This window comes from Strix aluco, chromosome 14, assembly GCF_031877795.1.
Source record: "Strix aluco isolate bStrAlu1 chromosome 14, bStrAlu1.hap1, whole genome shotgun sequence".
Taxonomy (NCBI): Eukaryota; Metazoa; Chordata; class Aves; order Strigiformes; family Strigidae; genus Strix; species Strix aluco.
The window spans coordinates 20,533,410-20,553,664 of NC_133944.1; the positions used below are offsets into that span (position 1 = coordinate 20,533,410).

Consider the following 20,255-nt stretch of genomic DNA (forward strand, 5'->3'; position numbering starts at 1 on the left):
AATTCATACACCTGCCTGCCCTAGATAGTAGAGGATATAAACTAATGGTTTCCCACTTTTCTATTGGAATGGCATATGTTGCATAAAAAATTGGAGAAAACACTCTTTTTAGTTCACCTGTGACATCGTGATATATTCAGACCAAGGCAGCCTGAGGGAGGAAGAAAGAGGGCTGCGTAGCAGAGCTTCTGCAGTAGTCACTAACAGCCGCCAGCAGATCAGCACGTCCTGTGAGACTCTGCACCAGTCTGGGATGCTCAGGAGAATCCTCTGGCTTAGGGGCAGATCCACCAGTGACTGCCTGTACTTTCCTTGTCTTCCTCTGCCTTCACCCTCCCTGAAGCAGGATAACTGTATGGGAACAGCAGTTAAGAACACCATCAATATCCAGCTGAAAAACTGTCCAAAAGAGGACTGAGCAGACTGAGGACAGAATAATGCAAGTGGTTTATTACATACTCTTCTGGCTGGAACAAAAACTGAAAGTTAACAAGCCGTTGTTGAGTACAAATGACTTCTAAATTCACTTACTGCAAAGCTGACTTTCCAGTTATAAAATGAATCAGATGGTTCTTGGATAGCTGAAAAACAAGAAAACCAACCAAGCTGACAAAATTGTGCCTGTATGAAATGGAGCTCTGCTTGTTATTTAGAGGTGTCAGATGAAATCTGAGCCTAGCCTTGTGAAGGACAGTCAGCTGTGGTTTTGTTTCCTGAGCCCTGGGTACAACTTTCCTCTGTGGGCATTTTCTTTAGTAGTCTATGCAGTGTTGCCACATTAATTGTCAACAGGAAAAACACGCTCAAACTAGTTTCTTGCCTCAATCCAAATCTTGATCCTCATTGGGAATTTCGATTTTCAGCTGTGTAAGTTCTGAACTGCCAAAACCTTCAATAGAGTTGAAAACCTAACCAGAACTTGATTCTAATTTGCCCGTGTGTCTACCAGCAAACATATTTTTTAAAGTTCGTCGGTAAGAGCAGGGGGTGCGCGTTGTGTTTTCCTCTGGTTGACAGACATGGGGGCTGCTGCTGTAACCTGAAGAATATAAACACTTTGCTGAGACACAGCAAAAATCCCAAACACCTTTGTAGAAGAATGTCAAAAATCATCAAAATTCAAAACTTGCTGTGGAATGGAGAAAACATGGTCAAAACCAGTATTTATTCCATGTTTCATCCTTTTCCTCAGATGCCCTTGGCACTTTTTCCTTCTGCATTCTAGTCTTACACAGACACCAAGAGTTAGACTGCTGCTGCTACCAGTGTTCTGTGGCTCTTCAGTGGTGGGCCTGAACCCTGCATATGAACAAGAGCTGGGATGCAAAAGGGTGGCAACACAGCTGGCACAGAGAACCAACGGGATTGCAAAGAGCAGGAGAAAGTCAAATTTTGGCGTGTTGTCGATAAAAAAATCGCGACATTGAAGTAGTGGTGATCAGGTGAAAGTCAGTGTGCGAGCAGCAAGTGGGACCCCAGTAAACCCCAGTGTGTGTCTCTGCTGGTTTTGTGTGTGTGTGAGTGTGTGAGTATTCAAAAGGGAGCTAGATGGAAGGAGTGGTGAAAAAGGCCCATGCCGAGTACAAAGGCTGCACAGCCAGCGTTGGAAGCGGAGTTGTACGAGCTCTTCCATTAATCACCTTTTTATTTCTTCCTTCCCTTCCAGGTGCAAGTGGGAAGTACACCTCAGGACCAAAGAATTGTGGGATACATTTCCTGCACTCACTTGCAAGCTATTGCAGGTACTGTCCTAATCTGCTTATCTTAGTTTTTCACTATTTCCAGGCCTGTGGTGGTATTCTTGTGCAAAAGTAGTGAGTGTTGCTCCTCCAGTATTTCTGGCAAAGCGCAGTGTGCATTGCAAATAGCAGTGAAATAGTGAAGGAAGGAGGGTAAACATGTATATCCCCAAAACTTCACATTTTCAGTCTTGAGTAATTAAGTATTATAGGACACAAACAAGAATATCCCTTGAGAGCTTTTCTTTTCTTTGCTCCCTCTTAACCAAATACTGTTATTTTAGCAAATACATTACTGTCATCATTACTCAACAGCATTTAACAACCCACACTGTGAGTATCAGCATATAAACTAAAATTTCTTTGTACATAACTAGGGGATTTTATCAGAAGGTACAAGTTGGGACAGTTTTTCCATCATCAGAAATCAGCAGCTGGAATAAGCCCAAATTCTCTGGGTGTTGACCTGCAAATTTCATACATAAATGACTAGCAAGTTAATACACTCATTGAAAAACTCTCTTGGTCACGTTTAAAAGCAGTTCCACTATTACATTTACTACAGCATGACACAGCATGCTCATGTCCTCTGTTTCATAAAACAGTTTTTTAAGGTCGTTAAATAAAATGCAAAAACTCTCAGCAGGGTGTGGAAGGATTTTTTTTGAAATTCCACCGAATTATCTTAAAAAAGAATGAGGTGTTATTTAATAGCAGATTTCTGTATCTCTGAGATATGTGGACTCCACTGCTTCCCATGACCAGACTGAATTTCACGTGGCTCTGTCAGGCTGTGGTAGAGCCCATTCCTCCTCCACCATCTTATGACATTTTATGACCTTTTTTTAATGCCAGTAGCTCAACACTCAGCTCTCCTTTTAATATTCAGAACAAGACTAAGGTAGATGGGTGGCCTTACCTCCATTTTACAACCCAAGTCCAGAAAGCAAGGGAAAGAGAAGTTAGTAACTTCGGGTCGGTTTATTCCGTTTTTAGTGTTCTGATGCATACATTTTGAAATCAAGACGCTTCTCCCTTTTAGCTGTTTGCCTCAACACTCACCAATTAAAATTGACAGATACTTAAAATTCTTGGAGATGTCTATGGAAAATTTTTCATGTATCTCTCCTATCTTTTGCATCAAAACTATTAATTCTATACTTGGAGTAGGTTAGTAATATAATAAAAGCCACATCTACAAACGTTTACTTTGTGTAAAAGCAGAATTTAATTTAGCCAGAGGGGTGGATATCCTTAGTTTTACTTGATGCAACTCTTGCGAGCTGTGGAGCACAACATAGCCCTCCTAGGCTGCCTCAAGACAGCATGTGTGCTGCAGACGGAGGCAAGACAGTAATGTATTATAAATGTAGAACTTTGAACCTGTGTGCTGCAGCGTGTCTGGGTTAGCCCAGTCAGGCAGCTGGCATTCATTCTAACTTTGTCAGTGCTTCAGTTGCAGAGACTGACTGGGGAACAAAACGGCCGTCCCTGAAGTACATTAGAGAGGCTGGATAGTTCTAAAGAAGATTCATTAATTTTTCAGCTACATTTTAACGTCCTTCTCGGGTTTTCTATTTTTAACTCTGGAATTATGGTAATGCACTGTGAGACTCCTGTTGTGGAGCTGAGATTTGTTGCTGTTCTAGTTAAGGTTATAAACCTCCATTTTTAGTCCTGTTCCTCTCTACTACCTAGTCATGTATTCTCAGTTAGTCTTTGATAACCGCATTGTGAAGTCCCTAAAATATTGAAGAGGAAGAGTGGGGAGGGGAGAAAACCAGGGAAGTAATGTTCTATTTTCAAAGTCAGTCTACAGCTTCTTCAAGGGTAAAATGCAACCTTTCATTTTCCTACTTATGTTCTCGCTTCGTATTTTTAGGCTTATCTGGTTCAAACTACATTCACATAGAGCAAACAATGATTTAAGACTCTAACTGTCCTTTGATATATCATATTAGTTTATGTAATGAAATGGAAAACTAAAGTTCATAGGTTTGGCAGAGCTGTGCTTTCTGATTTGTATCATCTGATTCATAACATTTCACACATTAAAAAAATTATTCAAAAAACAGTTCAGCGATGTAAAGATGTGGTATCTATAAAAACAAGCACTGTTTAAAAGGTTAGCCATTTAAATCATCTTGTCATACATGGCTGAGTGCAATTTGGCTTCCTTTCGAGGATACATAAACTTACACTTGACACTTCTGATACTTATGTGAGTGTAAAATGAAGGGATCCAACTGCTTATAGTCAGGGACGAACTACTGCTGCTTTTTTTGAGAGATGCGCTGGCTCAACTCTGTTCTGAGCAATTACTATTTTTTCAGACCTGACATTCACATTTTCCAATAAAAGTTTAGAATTAGCTGTAGCTTGTCCTCTCAATTCTCTACCTATTACTGAATGGTGCTATGAAGCAGCTCTTCATTTCCTCTGTGGAAATAGCTGCATTTCAGTGACAAATGAAGGGATCCTTTAATGAGACTTGAATGTAATTATTTTCCATGGGGCTGTTAAGTTTACATGGTTCTTTTATGTCCTTCAATTAGTCAGTGATTAATATTCTGGACAGGTTTTGCTGCCTAGAATCCTCCCACCTCCCAAGTCCCTTTGAGTCGTGCCTTTCAGACACCCCACCAAGCCATCAAAACAGAGTAAGCCTCAAGCTAGTCCAGCCCAGGTCCAGATGACATAGCATGTTGGATGCGGTCTCATAACCTCGTTCGTGTCCCCGTGCGGGTTTAGTGCGAATCTACTCTTGCAGCAGTGTGGGTACTGGCAACTCCTGCTCCTCTAGCACCAGCTCCAGGTTCCACAAGCCTACACAGAGCTTAAGCAGAACTCACCTCAGGGCTGAGGGAGATCCCTCAGCATCTGAAATTCTGGCTGCAGTCAGGAGTAACTTCAGCACTAAGCTTCCTTAGGCAGTGATTCCAGATGTGTCCGTGAAATAGCAAAGCTGGTGTACCCACACCGTGGCAGCCTGCCCTTGCCCCCGCTCAGTTGTGCTAACACTGCTGTTGTAGGCTGTGTTGCACTTGACTGGGGACCTGACCTAGAAGAAAAGTAACCCAGCAGAATAAAAGTTTTTTTGTTTTGTTTTTGGGGGTGGTTTGCTTTTGTTTTGTTTTGTTTTCCCAGCCTATCCTGCATTAAGTATGTTACAAGCATAGGGGTCTGCTTAATCTGTCACACTGCCAGGTGTGACACAGCCTGTCTCATAGCTAAACTGAAACCTTTGGTTGTGACTTGGAAACAATTTTCCATTTTGACTAGTCTTTACAAGCTTTTTTTGCTCATCTTCCCCAGGTTCCCTGCCAATATATCCCATAGCGCTTATCAGTGCTGAGAACTCTGGTTTTAAAAACCTCCACTGGATCTTTTCATTTCCTCTGACTAGGCCTGTCTGCTGCTCTGTTCAACCACCATAGTGCTCCTTCGAACGTCTTTCAGAGTGGGACAAAACAGTCTTCCTCGGTGGATAGTACCTACCTGCAGTTCTAACTTACGCCAGGATTTCACTTAGGCATTTCCAAAGTGAATGGAAAGGGCAAGTATGATTATCCTATAATGATCAAAGGTGAAGTATTTATTTATGCTGGCGGAGGTTTCCCACACTACCCTTTCATCCGTCCACAAAATTTGAAGCTGAAGGGAATTTGCAAAGAATTTGGAAATGCTGACTGCAGGAACCAGTCATAACACAATTATTTGCATTTTTCCAGGCCAGTTACTGAGGAAAAGAGTGTAGAGCAATTAGCAGAAACCTGTATCCTCTGGTTAATCACTGGTGGCAGTCAATCAGATCAGTGATTCTATCTGAATGTTTAATTGGAGCTGAAGGCTGGAAGAAGTTGAATGTTAGTGCTGGGAGTTATTGCCTAGTTCTCTTCTGTTAATATTTACTGACACTGTTCCATTTCCGCAGCCGTTTCTGAAACGTCTGCTCCCCTGATTGTTCTGGATTCAGGTTTGGCTTCTCCTCCACTTAGGTGTCTGATTAGTTCAGTTATCTTCATCTCCAAAGCTATTGATCACTGGGCGCTGATCAGACTGAGTCTCACTAGTGACGTTTGCATGCAGATACGTGCAGTGCCTGCCATGTAGCTGCAGTAGGCTGGATACCATTAGTTTAATATTAATCTCAGAAAGCAGTTATACTCAAGTTGCATTAGAGGATCCCATCTTTTGTTATGGAAATGTATCTCACTTCATTGCACACGCTCCACGGAGTGTACTGAAGTGCAATTACTTCTATGACCTCTAGTGGGGATAATCAGAGACGCCAGACAATCTGAAGTTCTACACTTTTTCTGAAAAGAAATGAGTCATCTGTTTCTAGAGTTCCAAGCCTACTGTTTTTCTGTAGAGCCCTAAGGTTATCTGGTGTACGGTGCTGCCACAAAGGCTCAGCATTCTTACCAAGGGAGATGTATGTCACTGTGTAGTTAATGCTTTTTTAATAATAGCAACGCATGTTACCAGACGCTTTTCACAATATCCTCCTAGAATAGTTCTGCCTGTCTGTTTTTTGTTCTTCTCAAGAGTTTTCAGTTTTGGAGAATTTTACCTTTGTGTGTTTCAGTTAAGTGGGTTTGCTACATTCTTCACGCTGGTCTGTGACAGGTTGCTGCCTGAGTTTTATGCCCATATGGTAACGGCTGCATTATTTTATCACTCACCCTAGTGAAGCCATGCATGGATAATTCACAGAAAATGCAAAAAACCCTTGACAGTTCAGGGATGTAAAAGCCCACCTTAGACAGTTAAGCAATTTATATAATCGGGACTTTGTGGGGAACAAGACAAGTTACTGCATTCTTGTCAACAAGCACCATGCTTAAAAGTTATGAGGAAACAAAGGCAGGCCAGAGGAAAGCACTGGCCTAAGGAGGTAAGACTGGATAGAAAGATTCAGGTGCTGCAGGAGGAGGACAGTCCATGAATTGGAATAAGCTTCACTAGGAATGAGAAAGCTGGGACTGTTCAGCTTCAGGAGAAGGCTCAGGAAGGATCTTATCAAAGTGTGTAAATACCTGATGGGAAGGTGTAAGGAAGATGGAGGGAGACTCTCCTCAGCAGTGCCCAGTGACAGGACAAGAGGCAATGGGCACAAGTTGAACTGCAACAAATGCCATCTAAAAGGAAAAAGTTTTTTACTGCAAGGGTGACTAAGCACTGGAACAGGTTCCCCAGAGGTGATGGGAGTCTCCAACCATGAAGATACTCAAAGCCTGACTGGACATGGTCCTGAGCAACCTGCTGCAGGTGACCTGCCTGAGCAGAGGGGTTGGACTAGGAGATCTCCAGAGGTCCCTTTCAAGCTCATGCTCTCTGAGAATCTGTAACTTCATCTGCATATTTAGTTAAGCAGAATGTATACGTTAGTCACACACACCTTTTGTGGTTAGTTTCACCTGCTCTGGGCAGTACTTGTTCCACATGACCTATTTCTTGTGCTTTTGTCTAGCTATGTCTTCACCATAGGGCTTTCTTGTGCTGTTGGAGCAAGGGGTTTTCCCAAGAATGCACTGGTCTGGATTTGTGTCAGGCTGTGTGATGAGGGTACCAGCTGAACTTCAGGTACAAATAACTAGAAATGGTAGGTTAGGGAATAGATCCAGGAAGCACTTGTACCTGGTTTTATAGTACAGCCCAAGTGGTAAAGATTTGTCGGGAATAACACAAGTGGAAGAAAAAAACCAGATTATTTGCTGTTGGAATTATCAGTTTGAAGAGATGAGTCAGTTTCAGAACCTGCTTAAAGCTCTCACTTCACCTGGTCATGTTCTTTTTGGTATTTAATTATTTAGGATTGTATCAAATCATGCCTGGTTGAACATTTCTGATTCAGTTTGTATTTAACTGTTGTTTTAACACCACTCTGCCCCCAAGATATTCTTGAAAATCCAACCCTTCCCAAGTTAATAGCAGTAGGAAGGAGAAGTCCTAACACCTGAGGTTTGTCTGTCTGCTAACGCAGTTACAGTGTGCTGCAGAGTTCACGTTTTACAAGTCTAAAGAGCTGGGGACAGCTGCAGTTGAGGCGAGTGATTAACAAGCTGTGAGGATGCAGACTTAAATATTCATCTCCACAGTGGCCACTGAAAGCAGCTTGGAACATACATAACTGATGTTTCTAATTGTGTTTCACACCCTTTTAATAGCTAGCACAAAGTAGTAAATTAGGTTAAAATAAAATTGTAGTCAGGATAAGTCATTTTGGGTTTGCTGCTTTTCCTTTCGATTGTGGAATTTGAAAACAAATCTTACATTTCGAGGAAAAGTAACGTTCTGACTTGACATTTCAAGTCTGAAACAAGCAGAATTGTAACTGTTAACTATAGGTACAGTGAAAACAAAAGAAAAGGAAAGACAATATGGTAGACAATTATTTCTAGGCTGTGTCTCTTCCTGCACCTTTCCCCACATCAAGCTTTTGCTGTAATCATTTTAAGAGAGCCAGTAATTAATTTTTTCTGAGACTTCATGTCACCTAATGTGCTTGAGATTAAGTGTGGTTAGTTGCTATAATTAAAGAGCTCGTTTGCATGCCAGATAGTTTCACAAACAAAAAGTATTTGGTGACCAATCAATGTCAACCCTTCCACATCACTCTGTGTCCTCAGCAGGTGTAGCCTACTGTAACCTCCCTGCAACTGGTGAAAAGGATCTGGCTCTTTATTTCTGAGGTACTGCCTACTTAAACCTGTATCTACACATACCTTTAAATCGATGAAAAATACTTCCAGTTTAGGCATTCTTACTTGAACACAAATAGAACTCTTCCTCAGATGGACTACTACAGTATGCATAAGTTGAATTTACCATTGATGTATATTTACTAGAACACTTGAAAGTTACTTTTTCATTTTTAAAAATCAGAAAGCAAAGAAAGATGAAGTGGTTCACCCATGAGTATGCTCTCCAGTTTTGTCTGAAGTAGGATTTTAACTCTGAACTCCTGATTATAAGTGTAGTGCATCAGATCATCCTCCTCCCGTGGCTAGAAACATCATTTTGGCTGGTTGTCTGCAGCATCGATGCCTTGTCGTCTTAGTTCTTCAGATGTACCTGGTATGATTGATTCTAAAAGGAGATATTTAAATCATCAAAAAGTGTGGTTCCTAATGAATTTCATAATGGGCTAAGCACTACCTACTGAGTACACTATTAGGCACACCATTTTTTATCTTGCACCCTTTCTCTCAAGATGTCTAGCAATAGCTTAGCAACTAATACGTGGCTGAGCAACGTGCTATAAAGGAAGTCTTACTTCTTGGTTGTTTGTTGGTTTGTTTGCTACAGGAGACACTACTGTTCGGTGTGAGCAACTGGATATGCTTCAAGATTGGCTGTCTGAATTCAGAAAATCTACCTCCTCCTCCAGTACAGCCAATCCAGAGGAGCTGGTGGCTTTTGATGTAATCTGTGGAGATCTCAACTTCGATAACTGCTCCTCTGGTAAGATGAGGTTTTCCTTTTCCTGGTGTCTACCTGTTCCAAAAAGGAATGGGAAAGTTCTTGATTCCTGTGGGTTATAGCTGTATACTAAATTGTGACTGGCTTTTGCAAGGAAAGACTTAATTGCTACAGATAATTCTAAAAGAGGTACTAGCCTTGAGATGAGCCAAGGAGATAGCTGACACTTAGGAGCTCTGTTACTAAGCATGATGTTTTTTAAGGCACAAAGGGAAAATTTGTGACTTGCGGTAACAATAATGAGGACAGATCCAGTGGTTTAGCTTTACCTGAATTAGGTAAACACCTATCGTCCTAGAATTTTAGTTACTAATGAAAGATGTGTATGTTAGTGGGATTTTTGTAGAGGAAAAAGTAGTAAATTCATGCAGTTAAAAATAATTTGATAGTGCGTATACACAGACGTAGGAGATTAATGCTGCAGAGAGAACTAAACAAATGCTGAATCAGTCTTGGAAAAAATTAACTGATGCTGTGTACTTCTGAGGTTTTTATTTTAATTAATTTTTAATATTTTTTTTCTATATTTGGATGCTGAGGGCACTAGAAAAAGAACTCCACAAAACCATAATTAATGGATGGTGAGTTCACAGAGATGGTAGCCTCTTCCAAACATAAATATTATTCTCTGTTAACAGTTAAACTGCCAACACGGAGTGCAGAGCACTGTGTGTGTGTACCCTCCCTGCCGTCCGGCTCAGTACAGCTCAGGCCTCCAGCAGAGCTCCTTTACCCCACGGCAATCGACTCTGCTGGTTGGGAGCTGGCAAATGGCTCGGCAGAGCCCAGCTGCCCCCAGGGCTGTTGTCGAAAAGGCCTTTTGGCTGACTGGGCCAAAACTGAAGTGCTGAGAGACCAGGAGCCCAGGGCAGGTACAGCGAGGGGGGTTCCTCAGAGGGATTTCGTCTGTGCTGCGTTACCAGGGAGACGCGCAGTGTACAGGTGAGCTCAGGCTGCAGCACCCGGTCAGTGTCAGCAATTCAGAGCAGAGTTTGTGGATTAACAGGTGAATTTCTGAACAGCACCTAGTGTGAATTCTGTAGTCTTCATAAGCAGCCTGGGTCACTGAGGCTGACAGCAACGACTGTAGCAAAAATAATTTTAAGAAACAAAAAGCAAGAATTGTCTGATCTCAAAAATAACCATTATTCTCTAATCTCATAACTTGTATGAGACACTTGGAATATTTTAGCAAAGTTGGAGAAACACTTTCATTGGGTAGAAAAGACCATTAACCCAAAATACAGCCCTTCTGCTGTTTGTTTCTAGATCACATGTACAAAAAATAAATCAGTCACAACTATATGATCCAAAGTAAACTCAGAATGGTCCAAGAAGGTGCTGGCAAGTGCTGTGAGCAGTAGAAGAATCCGCTATGCACTGTGCAGGTGAACAGCAAGTGGTAATGGGTAGTTAAACAAACACGTATTCGGATAAAATACAATGGTAGCAGTGGTAGTGAGTGTTTTAGGGAAGGAAGAAGGAAGAAATGCCATCTGAAACAGGTCTTCAGCTAGCCAAGCTGCTACACCGACAGGCTGAGGAGCCCATTGCAGCAGGCCCCAGGAGGGGAGGCAGAAGCTGGGGGACAAACGGACACATCTGCTGTGACCTGACTGTTTCACTTGCAGTATTGTTGGATGGATGGAGTGGCCTGGAGGCAAAGGTGGCCATCACGGAAATAAACAATTGGCTGCATAGCAGAGGGGAGGCTGCCCGGTCAGATCGCCAGTGGGAAGGGGATGGGGCTTTGCAGCATGAGGAGCGAGACGGCGGGAAGCCATGAGGCAGAACGTACGGCCTGGATTCTCTGCCTGAGAGGTTCTGACACTCTAACCAGGATCTGGCGCAAGAAGCACAGAATAGTTAATGCTGTTGTGACCTTTCTTTCTGAACAAAAAGTAAAAACAACTATTTGCTTTTCCAAATAATAGTTGTAAGCACTGCAGCTACTACTCAAGAGGACTGAAAAGTAGGTTATAAAAATCCATTTTATTTTTGCTCTCTCTGCTGCTCATTTACATATCTCACCCCCCCCCTTTTAAAATTCACGCAGCCTGGAAACTGAAATTAAGCTGGCTGTTTAATTTTTTTATTTTTAGATTTGCTCTCTTTCCTTATGCACTAAGCAAGATTGATGAAATGTTTCAAAGTTTTCTCCTCCACTTTTACATTACTCATTGTTTTAGCGACATTTGAATTCAACATCTTAAGATTAATTTTTGTAAAAGCAATAATCAGCTTCCTGTAATTCTGTATATGATTTTCTGTATTCTTTCCCACTCCACAGACTGATACGGCAAGTAATTAATGTTTCGGTGAATATCAAGCTTCTATTCTTAGATGTATTGACGGTACAGTTTTCAAAGATCTCCAGGTCCATGAGTGACCTTATGCTTATGACAAATTTTCTGCAACTCAGTTTTCCCCTCCAGCTTTACAGAACATTATGACAACATTCACAGTGAATTCACACTTAGTGGGAGCATTATTACAAAGTTACTTACTGTCAGGTTGCTTTGGACTGACTTGTGTAAAAGTCTATTATGTTTTTAAAGCTTTTAGCATAACATAAGGAGCCTTCCAGTCAGATGGGTTAAGTTTGTCTCATCAGCCGTGACTTGTCAGTGCCACAGTTGCAAATTAATCATGACAAAATTTTAATCTATCTAGTTTCTGAGGGAAATTTTGTAGACATGTAACAAGGGAAGACTTGGAGAAATGAACAATTGCACAGCTTCTGTCTTCTACTTTTCCATAAACAAACCAATTGGCTGTTCAGATAGCAAGAGCAATTCTGTGCACTGCATACCTGGCAAATCTTAGGGAGGTCAGTCCTCCGATCCTCTGCACAATGCCAGGCTACCCTGGCAAATTCATTTTTCGGTCTCCCTGCAATTACAAGAATGTTCTTGAGATCAAGAGCTAGTTGGGGCAGGGCAGGGGGGCAAGCTAGAAAGATGTCATGAGACACATCAGCTGGTGCGGATGCCGTAGCTGAAGGATGCCAGCTGTATTAATGACAATTAATAACAAAATGGCAGAGGTGCCAACAGCTCGAACACAGTACCACTGTGCTCCACGTGTGTCTTCTGCTTCCTCCTTCATAGGGAGAGGTCAATAGCTTCTTCACTTGCCAAGAACATTTTACCCAAGGAGATTCCTACAGTGATTCATAGAGTGTGTGAGCTGCATTCTAAGATACACAGCTCACGGTTCAAATTTTTATTTCTGACTTCAGAGGAGTCCATTTTCATGCGTACTTACATATTCTGTTGTCTCGGCAATAGACAGTGACAGATAGGTGACAGCAGCTCCAAACACAGGTGAATATTCTGTCGATCCCAAGAGAGTCTTTAGGTGTGGCTAAGAAGTTTTAACCTTGTAAAAGGTGTAAGTGCTGCAAGAAAGAAAGTTATCAGGAGCTGTTGCCAGTTTTTTTGCCGTTTAACAAAAATGGAATTGTAGCAGCTGGTATTTTCAAGTCCTGGTTGTGCTTGTTTCCCAGGTATAATGCTTGCTATGTTAAACAGCGTGCAGAGAACTAGAACTTCTTTATTTATTCAGTGTCTAAAATTCTGATGTATACATTTTTGTAGGGTATCTTACTAAATCCTAGGAGCTTGATGCGCTGTATGCTTTAAATGCAAGGAGCACTGTAGCAATTAGGAAGAAATTAATTTACAGTTGATAGATAGGTCATGCTGATTATGTTTAGAATGGCTTTAATGCTGTAGGTAATATCCCAAGCAAATTATCAATTGTCTGTCCTTTCTCTATCTATTATAGCTTGGAAAACATTGTCAGTGAATTCTTCTGAAGCAAGTAAAGCACGAGCTTTTATCTTCAAACTTGCTGAGATGTGTATACACACCCACAAACAGCCATTTACATTGCCATTGTGAAGTCAGTCCAATTCTCCATTGTGTGATCTATCTCAACAAAAGTTTTGTACCGGTGTAAGCAATGCAATGTCAATGGCAGGGTAAGGAAATATCTTGGAAAACTTTCCCTTCAGTCTACAGCTAGAAACTACCAGAAAATGTCTTTCATAGAAAGGCTTTGTAGGAAAGCACTGTTACTAGCAAGCATTTGTTGGAATTTCTGATCAAGACCAGATCCTGCTGTGCAGCAGACCTACTACTGAACGGGTTCAAATCAACCCTGTATGTGTATACTGAGTAGGGAGCAGGACTTGCCTTTGCTGTTGTGGCAGAACACACAGTTGCGCGCAGGTTCACAACACGTAGCTGATGTGCCTTTTCCTGGGCTTGTTCTTTCCCTGCAGAGGACAAGCTGGAGCAACAGCACTCTCTGTTTACACACTACAAAGACCCATGTCGAATTGGTCCTGGGGAGGATAAACCGTGGGCAATCGGTAAGACCTTCTCTAGCTCTCGGTGTGTGAACGTTTGCTTGTCTGTCACTCACAGGACATCTATAAGCAGCAGCAGGTAGTTCAGCTAACGGGCAGTAAGAATTTGGTGGAGACCAAATGTTTACAAGGGATATTTCTGTAAGGTGTATTTTATAAACCTTAACAGTGTCTTGCTGAATTATAATTAAGAACCAAACCAAGATCTCAAACTTCAGTCTACATTCTAGAACTTATGCATCAAGCTACGTGAATGCCTTCCCACACCTATTCTACTTTTAACATAATCTCTAGATTACTTTGGGGTTGGGGGGTGGGGTAGAAGCCAAATTATTGTTTCTGTACTTTCTGCATGCAGTGGAAGCCTGCAGCTTTTGATCAGAATGTTCCATTCAGTGTTCTATAAATACTGTAAGTGAGGATGTAACAAAGCAATTCAACACTACAGACTGTAGGGTTCATCTTATAAAAGGTTTTATGGAACTCCTGAGATATTCATACCTGCTGAAGTTTTAGATCAGGACTTAAGACTTTCCCTAGAGAACAATTATAACTGTGAAGATACTAAAGGTAAGAATGTGGAACTGTTTAATAATGTGGCTTTACTCTGTTGTAGCAGAAAAACAAACAAATCAGAGCCATTGGGACTGAGAAACTGGAAGGTGGAGGCAGCATTTTGAAAGGTGTCAGGCAGTGGGGAGGCCGGGGTAGCGGAGAAGTGAACACCGAGCGCTCTGAGGCAGAGCAGTCCCCTCTCCCCACGGGTGCTGCCTCCGCACACCGGTGCCCCCCAGGAGCCTCCCGCGGGGAGGCAAGTCGCAGGAGGTATGCTGGGACAGTCACATCTGCCCTTCTGTTCACAGGGACCTTGCTGGATCCTGAAGGATTATATGATGAAGAAGTGTGCACTCCAGACAACCTACAGAAGTATGCAATTCCTGATCCTCCTACATGCTTTAGACAACTATTGCTATTTGACATTTCACAAATTGGGGGGTGTTTTATGGACTGTAAAAAAAGAAAAAAGCTTTTAATTGGATACTCAAGGAAGAGGAAAAAAAGGGAAGGAAAAGTGGCTGCTTCTCTAAGTCTAATGGAATTGGCTTCAGGGGGTGAAAAGATGAGAGCAACTGCATTCAGTGGTTTTATGTCTCTAGAGTTGGTCCTACCTGGACAGGCCCATAGGACAAGAAACTCCGAGCACTGCGGAAAAGGGTACACAGACAGCTTGTCTGAAGGGCCTTCTGCAGGCAGCCAGGTCCGTGGCCACGCCCTGTCAGGGACAGCAACAAAAGGAAATAGCCCAAATTAAAAGCCCATAAAGTTCAAAACACCACCCCCAACCCAAGAACTAATTACCCATTCTAGAAAGCTGGCAGAATTCAATACAGCTAAAAAAGCAAGCTCAGAAATACAGAGAGGAATTAAATAGCACATCAGTCATTCCTAGGAATATGGCTTAGTATCTGTCAGTGATACGAGTGCAGCATTACTTTTGAGGAGTGTTTGATATCAAGAATCAGGTCTCTCTGGTTTGAGCTAGTGGACTTAGGAGAAATACAAAAAAACCTTAATTTGCAGAAGTCTTAAGATAAATTTCTTGATTACCTGTACTGTTTGTTAAATAATAATGCCAGTAGAGAGAAATTAATAAGCTTTGTATGTTGTAGAGCAGCACTTAATGAATGTGAGAATCCTTTTTGCACCTTCTCTACCTTGAAGGCTAGTTTCATGGACTAAATATGTTATTATCATGACTAACTATAAAAGATGATCTAGCTGTTCAATACCAAAATATACTAAAGAGGTAAAGTGATTTGAATTAATGAGCCTGTGCAGATGCTTCAGTTAACACCCATAATGGAAATGGTGCATTATACAAGCACAGTTTATGTTGACATTTTTACTCACTAAGTACAGTACACTGCATGGTATAGTTGGACACTTAGTTGAACGTATGATGTGAGGCTACCCCTTGAAGTCTTCTTTGTATCAGTTTTGAACAAAGAAATTGAATTTTAGCCATAAAGTTGGGGTTTAGTTTATATTCAAAATAAGAATTTGTTAGATCAAGTCATGCGTTGTGCATTCAAGAGCCTGCAAAATTTCCAGGCATTTCTATCCACGTATTGAAAATATGAATTTGGTACATATGAAAGGGATTTCTGGAAAGCAAAAGTAAGGCAATTTGGCCCTACAATCAAGTTTGCAAATGCAAATCTGTATGTGGGTGTAACATTCTATTTTATGGTTCCAAGAGCAGGCTTGGAGCTCTTTAAAAAAAAAAATTTAAAACCCCCCAAACAAAAAAAAAAAAAACCACCCTTGCGTTTTCAAGCGGTCTTTGGAGACAATCTGTCACCAAATTACTTTTGGGGTATTTTGTTTTATTCTCTGAAGAGTTACTTGCATTTACAATTATATTCCACTAACAAATACATGACTGATAGGTAAAGACCCATCAAATGATCAGTGAAGATTTAAGAGTATTACTATCTATGTGTATGTGCAGCACCTCAGTATAAGTGGAAAATATTCTTGAGTGGTGGTAACAGAATATATGTAAGACTTTTTGCCTACTAAATGTGGCTTTCAGTTTTCTGCAATATGTTATAAGGTATTATAAATATCTATGTATATATATATATAACATATAAGTAGTAAGATGAAAAAAACCTCTGTTAGACCAGAATTTCCACTCGCTTTTTATGCAGATCTGCAGGGAAACAGGGATCTGCATGTGTACATCATGTAGACATGCTTATACATTAGAGAAATGGTCACTTCCACGAGAGGCCAAGAGGGCCTGTCCTCCCATCTCTGCAAGGGACTAAGTTCAGTAAAATTTAAAGCCATTAATGGACTCTGGGCCTTAAAGACAGTTAAATGTTAAATAGCACAGAAGCTGTGGAGCACTGTCTAGCTAACAAGTGTTAATCATATACACAGCAAAACAGGGTACAGCCTACAACTGATCCACTCTCAGATTTTTCAATAATAAACCTTGATCAAGCTTTGCAGACATTTAAATTGGCAATGTAAGCTATCCAGAGATTTATTTCTTCATCAGCACTCCTCTAGTTTCTAAACAAAATTAAGTAGTTCACATTACTAATTAGGCCATAAAAGCAGCAGAACAACTAGTTCTTAAGTATCTCTTACATGTTAAGTATAGTATGCGTAAAACATCGGACTAGAAGAACATACTTGATACAAATAATGAGCAAGGCATTTATAATTATAGAACAATTAATAAGCTAGATGTAACAGTCTGGGCCCTGCCACAGCGCTGGAAGCCACACAAGCTTCTGCTCAGGAAGGCTTTGTGAAACACACACAGATAATCTCATCTCACAAAGATGATTGTCACCTTCAAGCAAAGCACTGGAATAAGCCCATTTTTGTCTTTAAACCCTGAATAGAGTCTGGCACAGGAGAGCACATTACAACACAGCTAAGAAACAAGATTTAAACACATATTTTACCAGTCTCCACTGCTGGACACTGGCTCACAGTTCTGGGTGACAGGCTGCAACACCAGTAAGAAAAGTCGTCCTGAACTCAGGTGCTTCTCGCCTGAATGAGAGTTGGTCCCTCGAGCTTTAGGATGAGGGAGGAAGTTTTGCTTTATGGCTCCCTTACATACACTGCTCTTCATACTCCTCTGCTCACTGCAGCTCCAGTCAGCACTACAAACCTACCATCGGCCAGAGAGCTGCGTCACAGAATTTTCATACTTAAACCATGGAGTTATTTGGGACTGAAAACCTTTCAAGGAAAAAATTACTTTTTATCCTCCCTTTCTTTGTGTCTTATGAATTAAGACAATTACTCTGACAAAATTCAGGTTTAGTTGTGCAACACAGTCATAGGTAGTTCTGTTAAATTGTTAGCATTTAACCGTTAGTTCAGCATAGCCAGATGTCCAGTACTTGTGTCTACTTCCCCTAGAGACAAACAGCGAACCATGGCGTACAGTGGTACAAGTTTTAGTCAGAAGCAGATGCATGCACATTTACAATTCTCTTTCCTCACGTATTTGAAATGAACATTTCCCTTCCCTGAGCAGTTGTGCAGGTTAAGTGAGTACCCAGCATTCACAGACTTTTCAAAGGACATAATTGCAGCTAAAACAATTGATCTTTTAAATTAATGCAAATAAGATTTTTTTGCAGTAGTACTGCAGCGCTAATCAGCAGTTTCTTCTACTTTGTTACTTAATTAGCTTTGCCAATTATAAATACAGTTTTTGAAAGAGGTCAGTCCCATCAAAGAGTTTGCTTTCTTGAACCTAGAAAAAGAATTTCAGGAAGTGAATCATTTGCAGTAGCTCTTTGTAGAATCAGCTTGCAAATGGGGTGCAGACAGTCAGCTAATTTAACATGAGTTACTAGATGACAGTCTAAAACTGAATAATACATAAAAGGAAGCTTACTTTCATAAACTGGTTAAAACGAACTCTAAGAACTTTTAGTACCTTACTAAGCCCAAAGGGGGTTAAGAAAAGTTATGATTAAATAACTCTATGACCAAAATTTCGTCACTGTTATCTTTTGAAAGCACATAAAGTACATCTTGTATGCATCAACTGACCCAAACTTACAGATTCCAGCACTACTGAGACCTAACCAACTGTAGCAAGTGCTGTGTCCCCTCTGCCACCATTCAGATCCTTCCAAAGAGACAAAATTGGACAAAAAACCCCATTTGAATCTCAGACATCAAAACACATCACGAGAGTCTGGTGTTTGTCTCTTGTTTTTCCTTCATTCTGTACTCTCACACGCATGCATTAAAAAAATTCCTAAACCCAACCTCATAAAACCCATCCAAAGTCAAGTCTTAAAAACTGGGTGATCAAAAATATCTTATTTTTTTCCAAGGTGAAATTAAAGGCTTTGTACCTGCTAGGACCCAAGTTCATGGCTCAGTGTTTCTCCTTAGACAGTTGATGATGTAGCTTAATGGTGTAATCAACTCTTACAAGGGAAACCACAGAACCTTGAGCTCAGGTTTTGGCAGGTAAGTAAAGCAAAATGATTTTCAAGGAGGTGGTTTTGAAGGTAGTTTGTTTGTGTTCTGAGCCAGATAGCAAAACCACAACCTAATCCATCCCTCTCTGAGTGCATTTACCACGCACAACAGCTGCGTTGGTACTTGTTACTCACTGTCTGCGTAAAACCCTACATGTGTAGTTACTGAGCGCAACTCCAGCTTTTGCACGCACAGTTCTGTCTGTTGCCTTTAGCACTCCTTTGGTAGATCTTTTAAATAGAATACAAGAAGGTAAACCAAGTTTCCTTTTAAATTCAATAGAACAGCAAACCAATATAGAACAGCACAGCAACACACATTTACTGCAAAAATAGAGTGACAGGGACCTCTGTGGGGTACCTGGTCCAAAGTCCCATTCAAAGCAGGGCTAACTTCAAAGTTAGATCAAGTTGCTCGGGGCCTTAATAGTCTTCTGTATAAAACCTACTGTTAAGGTTTAAGCACCCAAACTAAAAATTTTAATGAGAGGGCTGCAGTTTATTTGCCCGAACACAAGACTGGTACCTAGAAAACTGATTCTTAATTGTGACTGCTTCTCTATATGGTCTTGGGCTGGGTAATCGCCATGCACGATGGGGCAGTCTGAACACACCTGCAGAGTTAAGTCCCTCTCTGTAGAGGAGTTCAAAGAGTGTCACATACAGGGATCACATAAATTGGGCTGTCATTACTAGCGAAGTAAGAGCTGGTATCCAAGACACAGTAATTTGATGCTGAGGCTTGGTCAGCACCAATCACCATCTGCCCAAATGTGTGCTCCTGAAAAGCATTCCTCATCCATACCCTGTCTGTAAGGCTGGTTGTCTTCACTTCACAAGGAGTTGCTGTGGTCCGAAGGGAGAGGTTTGTACCAAAGTACTCAGGTTTCTTCTAAAGCAATCCATGAAACAGTTTTCTCCTCTGCCAGAATCAGCAGCACTGGCCATCAGCAGGGCTGTGGGCTGCAGTGTGCTACAGCAGGCAGGCAGGGTCCTCCTCTGAGGTGCTTGCTCTCCTGGCTCCAAGGGCAAGTCCAGCAGAACAGCACCAGTGACACCAAACCCAGCGGGAGGCTTTAAGAGCACTGTCAGCAGTTAGTACAGCCTCATCTTGGACAACACACTTGGAAGAAGATGTACTTTACAAGTTTAACAGTCCTTCTGGACAGGCACTACCCTTACTGGGGATCGGGAGAGAATCTAGCGTAATGCACAAAGGGACAGAATGAGCAAACATTTACAGCACTTGTTCTGTTTTTTAATGAAATAGGGTGCTGGAAAGTGAAGAAGGAAGGAAAGGATACTTAGTCTATCCCACCAGCAAGAACCACAGTTCCAGCCAAAAGGGGAGGAAGGCGTCATTGAAAGGAAACGGGAGGAGGATTGACTATATGCTCTATACAGAAGAAGGTCTCTACCTGGAATGGAAAGTGGTGAGTTTTAGAGTTGACAAAAAGAGCCATAACTCACACAAGACACTTGTCTGGATGGCACTGCAGCCTGTTCTGCTTGGGTTCAAGTTCATAGTCCAAGGAGAACCTGCTGCTTTGCTATTTTCTACTTTTGCATGCAAGTACCGAGTTTGTAAACCTATTACATGAACACATTTAAGATGAGTTT

At 41.3% G+C, this 20,255-nt stretch overlaps 1 protein-coding gene across 4 annotated transcripts in view; it reads left to right on the plus strand.

The window, feature by feature from the left end:
• The window catches only part of SMPD3 (sphingomyelin phosphodiesterase 3), a 120,730-nt gene that overhangs the window by 94,489 nt on the left and 5,986 nt on the right, over window positions 1–20,255 (plus strand). For all 4 annotated transcript variants that reach the window (XM_074839402.1, XM_074839403.1, XM_074839401.1 and 1 more), the window contains 5 exons: window positions 1,667–1,742; window positions 9,054–9,209; window positions 13,516–13,605; window positions 14,466–14,529; window positions 19,906–20,068. In XM_074839402.1, coding sequence (XP_074695503.1) covers window positions 1,667–1,742; window positions 9,054–9,209; window positions 13,516–13,605; window positions 14,466–14,529; window positions 19,906–20,068 — 549 coding nt within the window. The remainder of the gene's footprint in view (window positions 1–1,666; window positions 1,743–9,053; window positions 9,210–13,515; window positions 13,606–14,465; window positions 14,530–19,905; window positions 20,069–20,255) is intronic.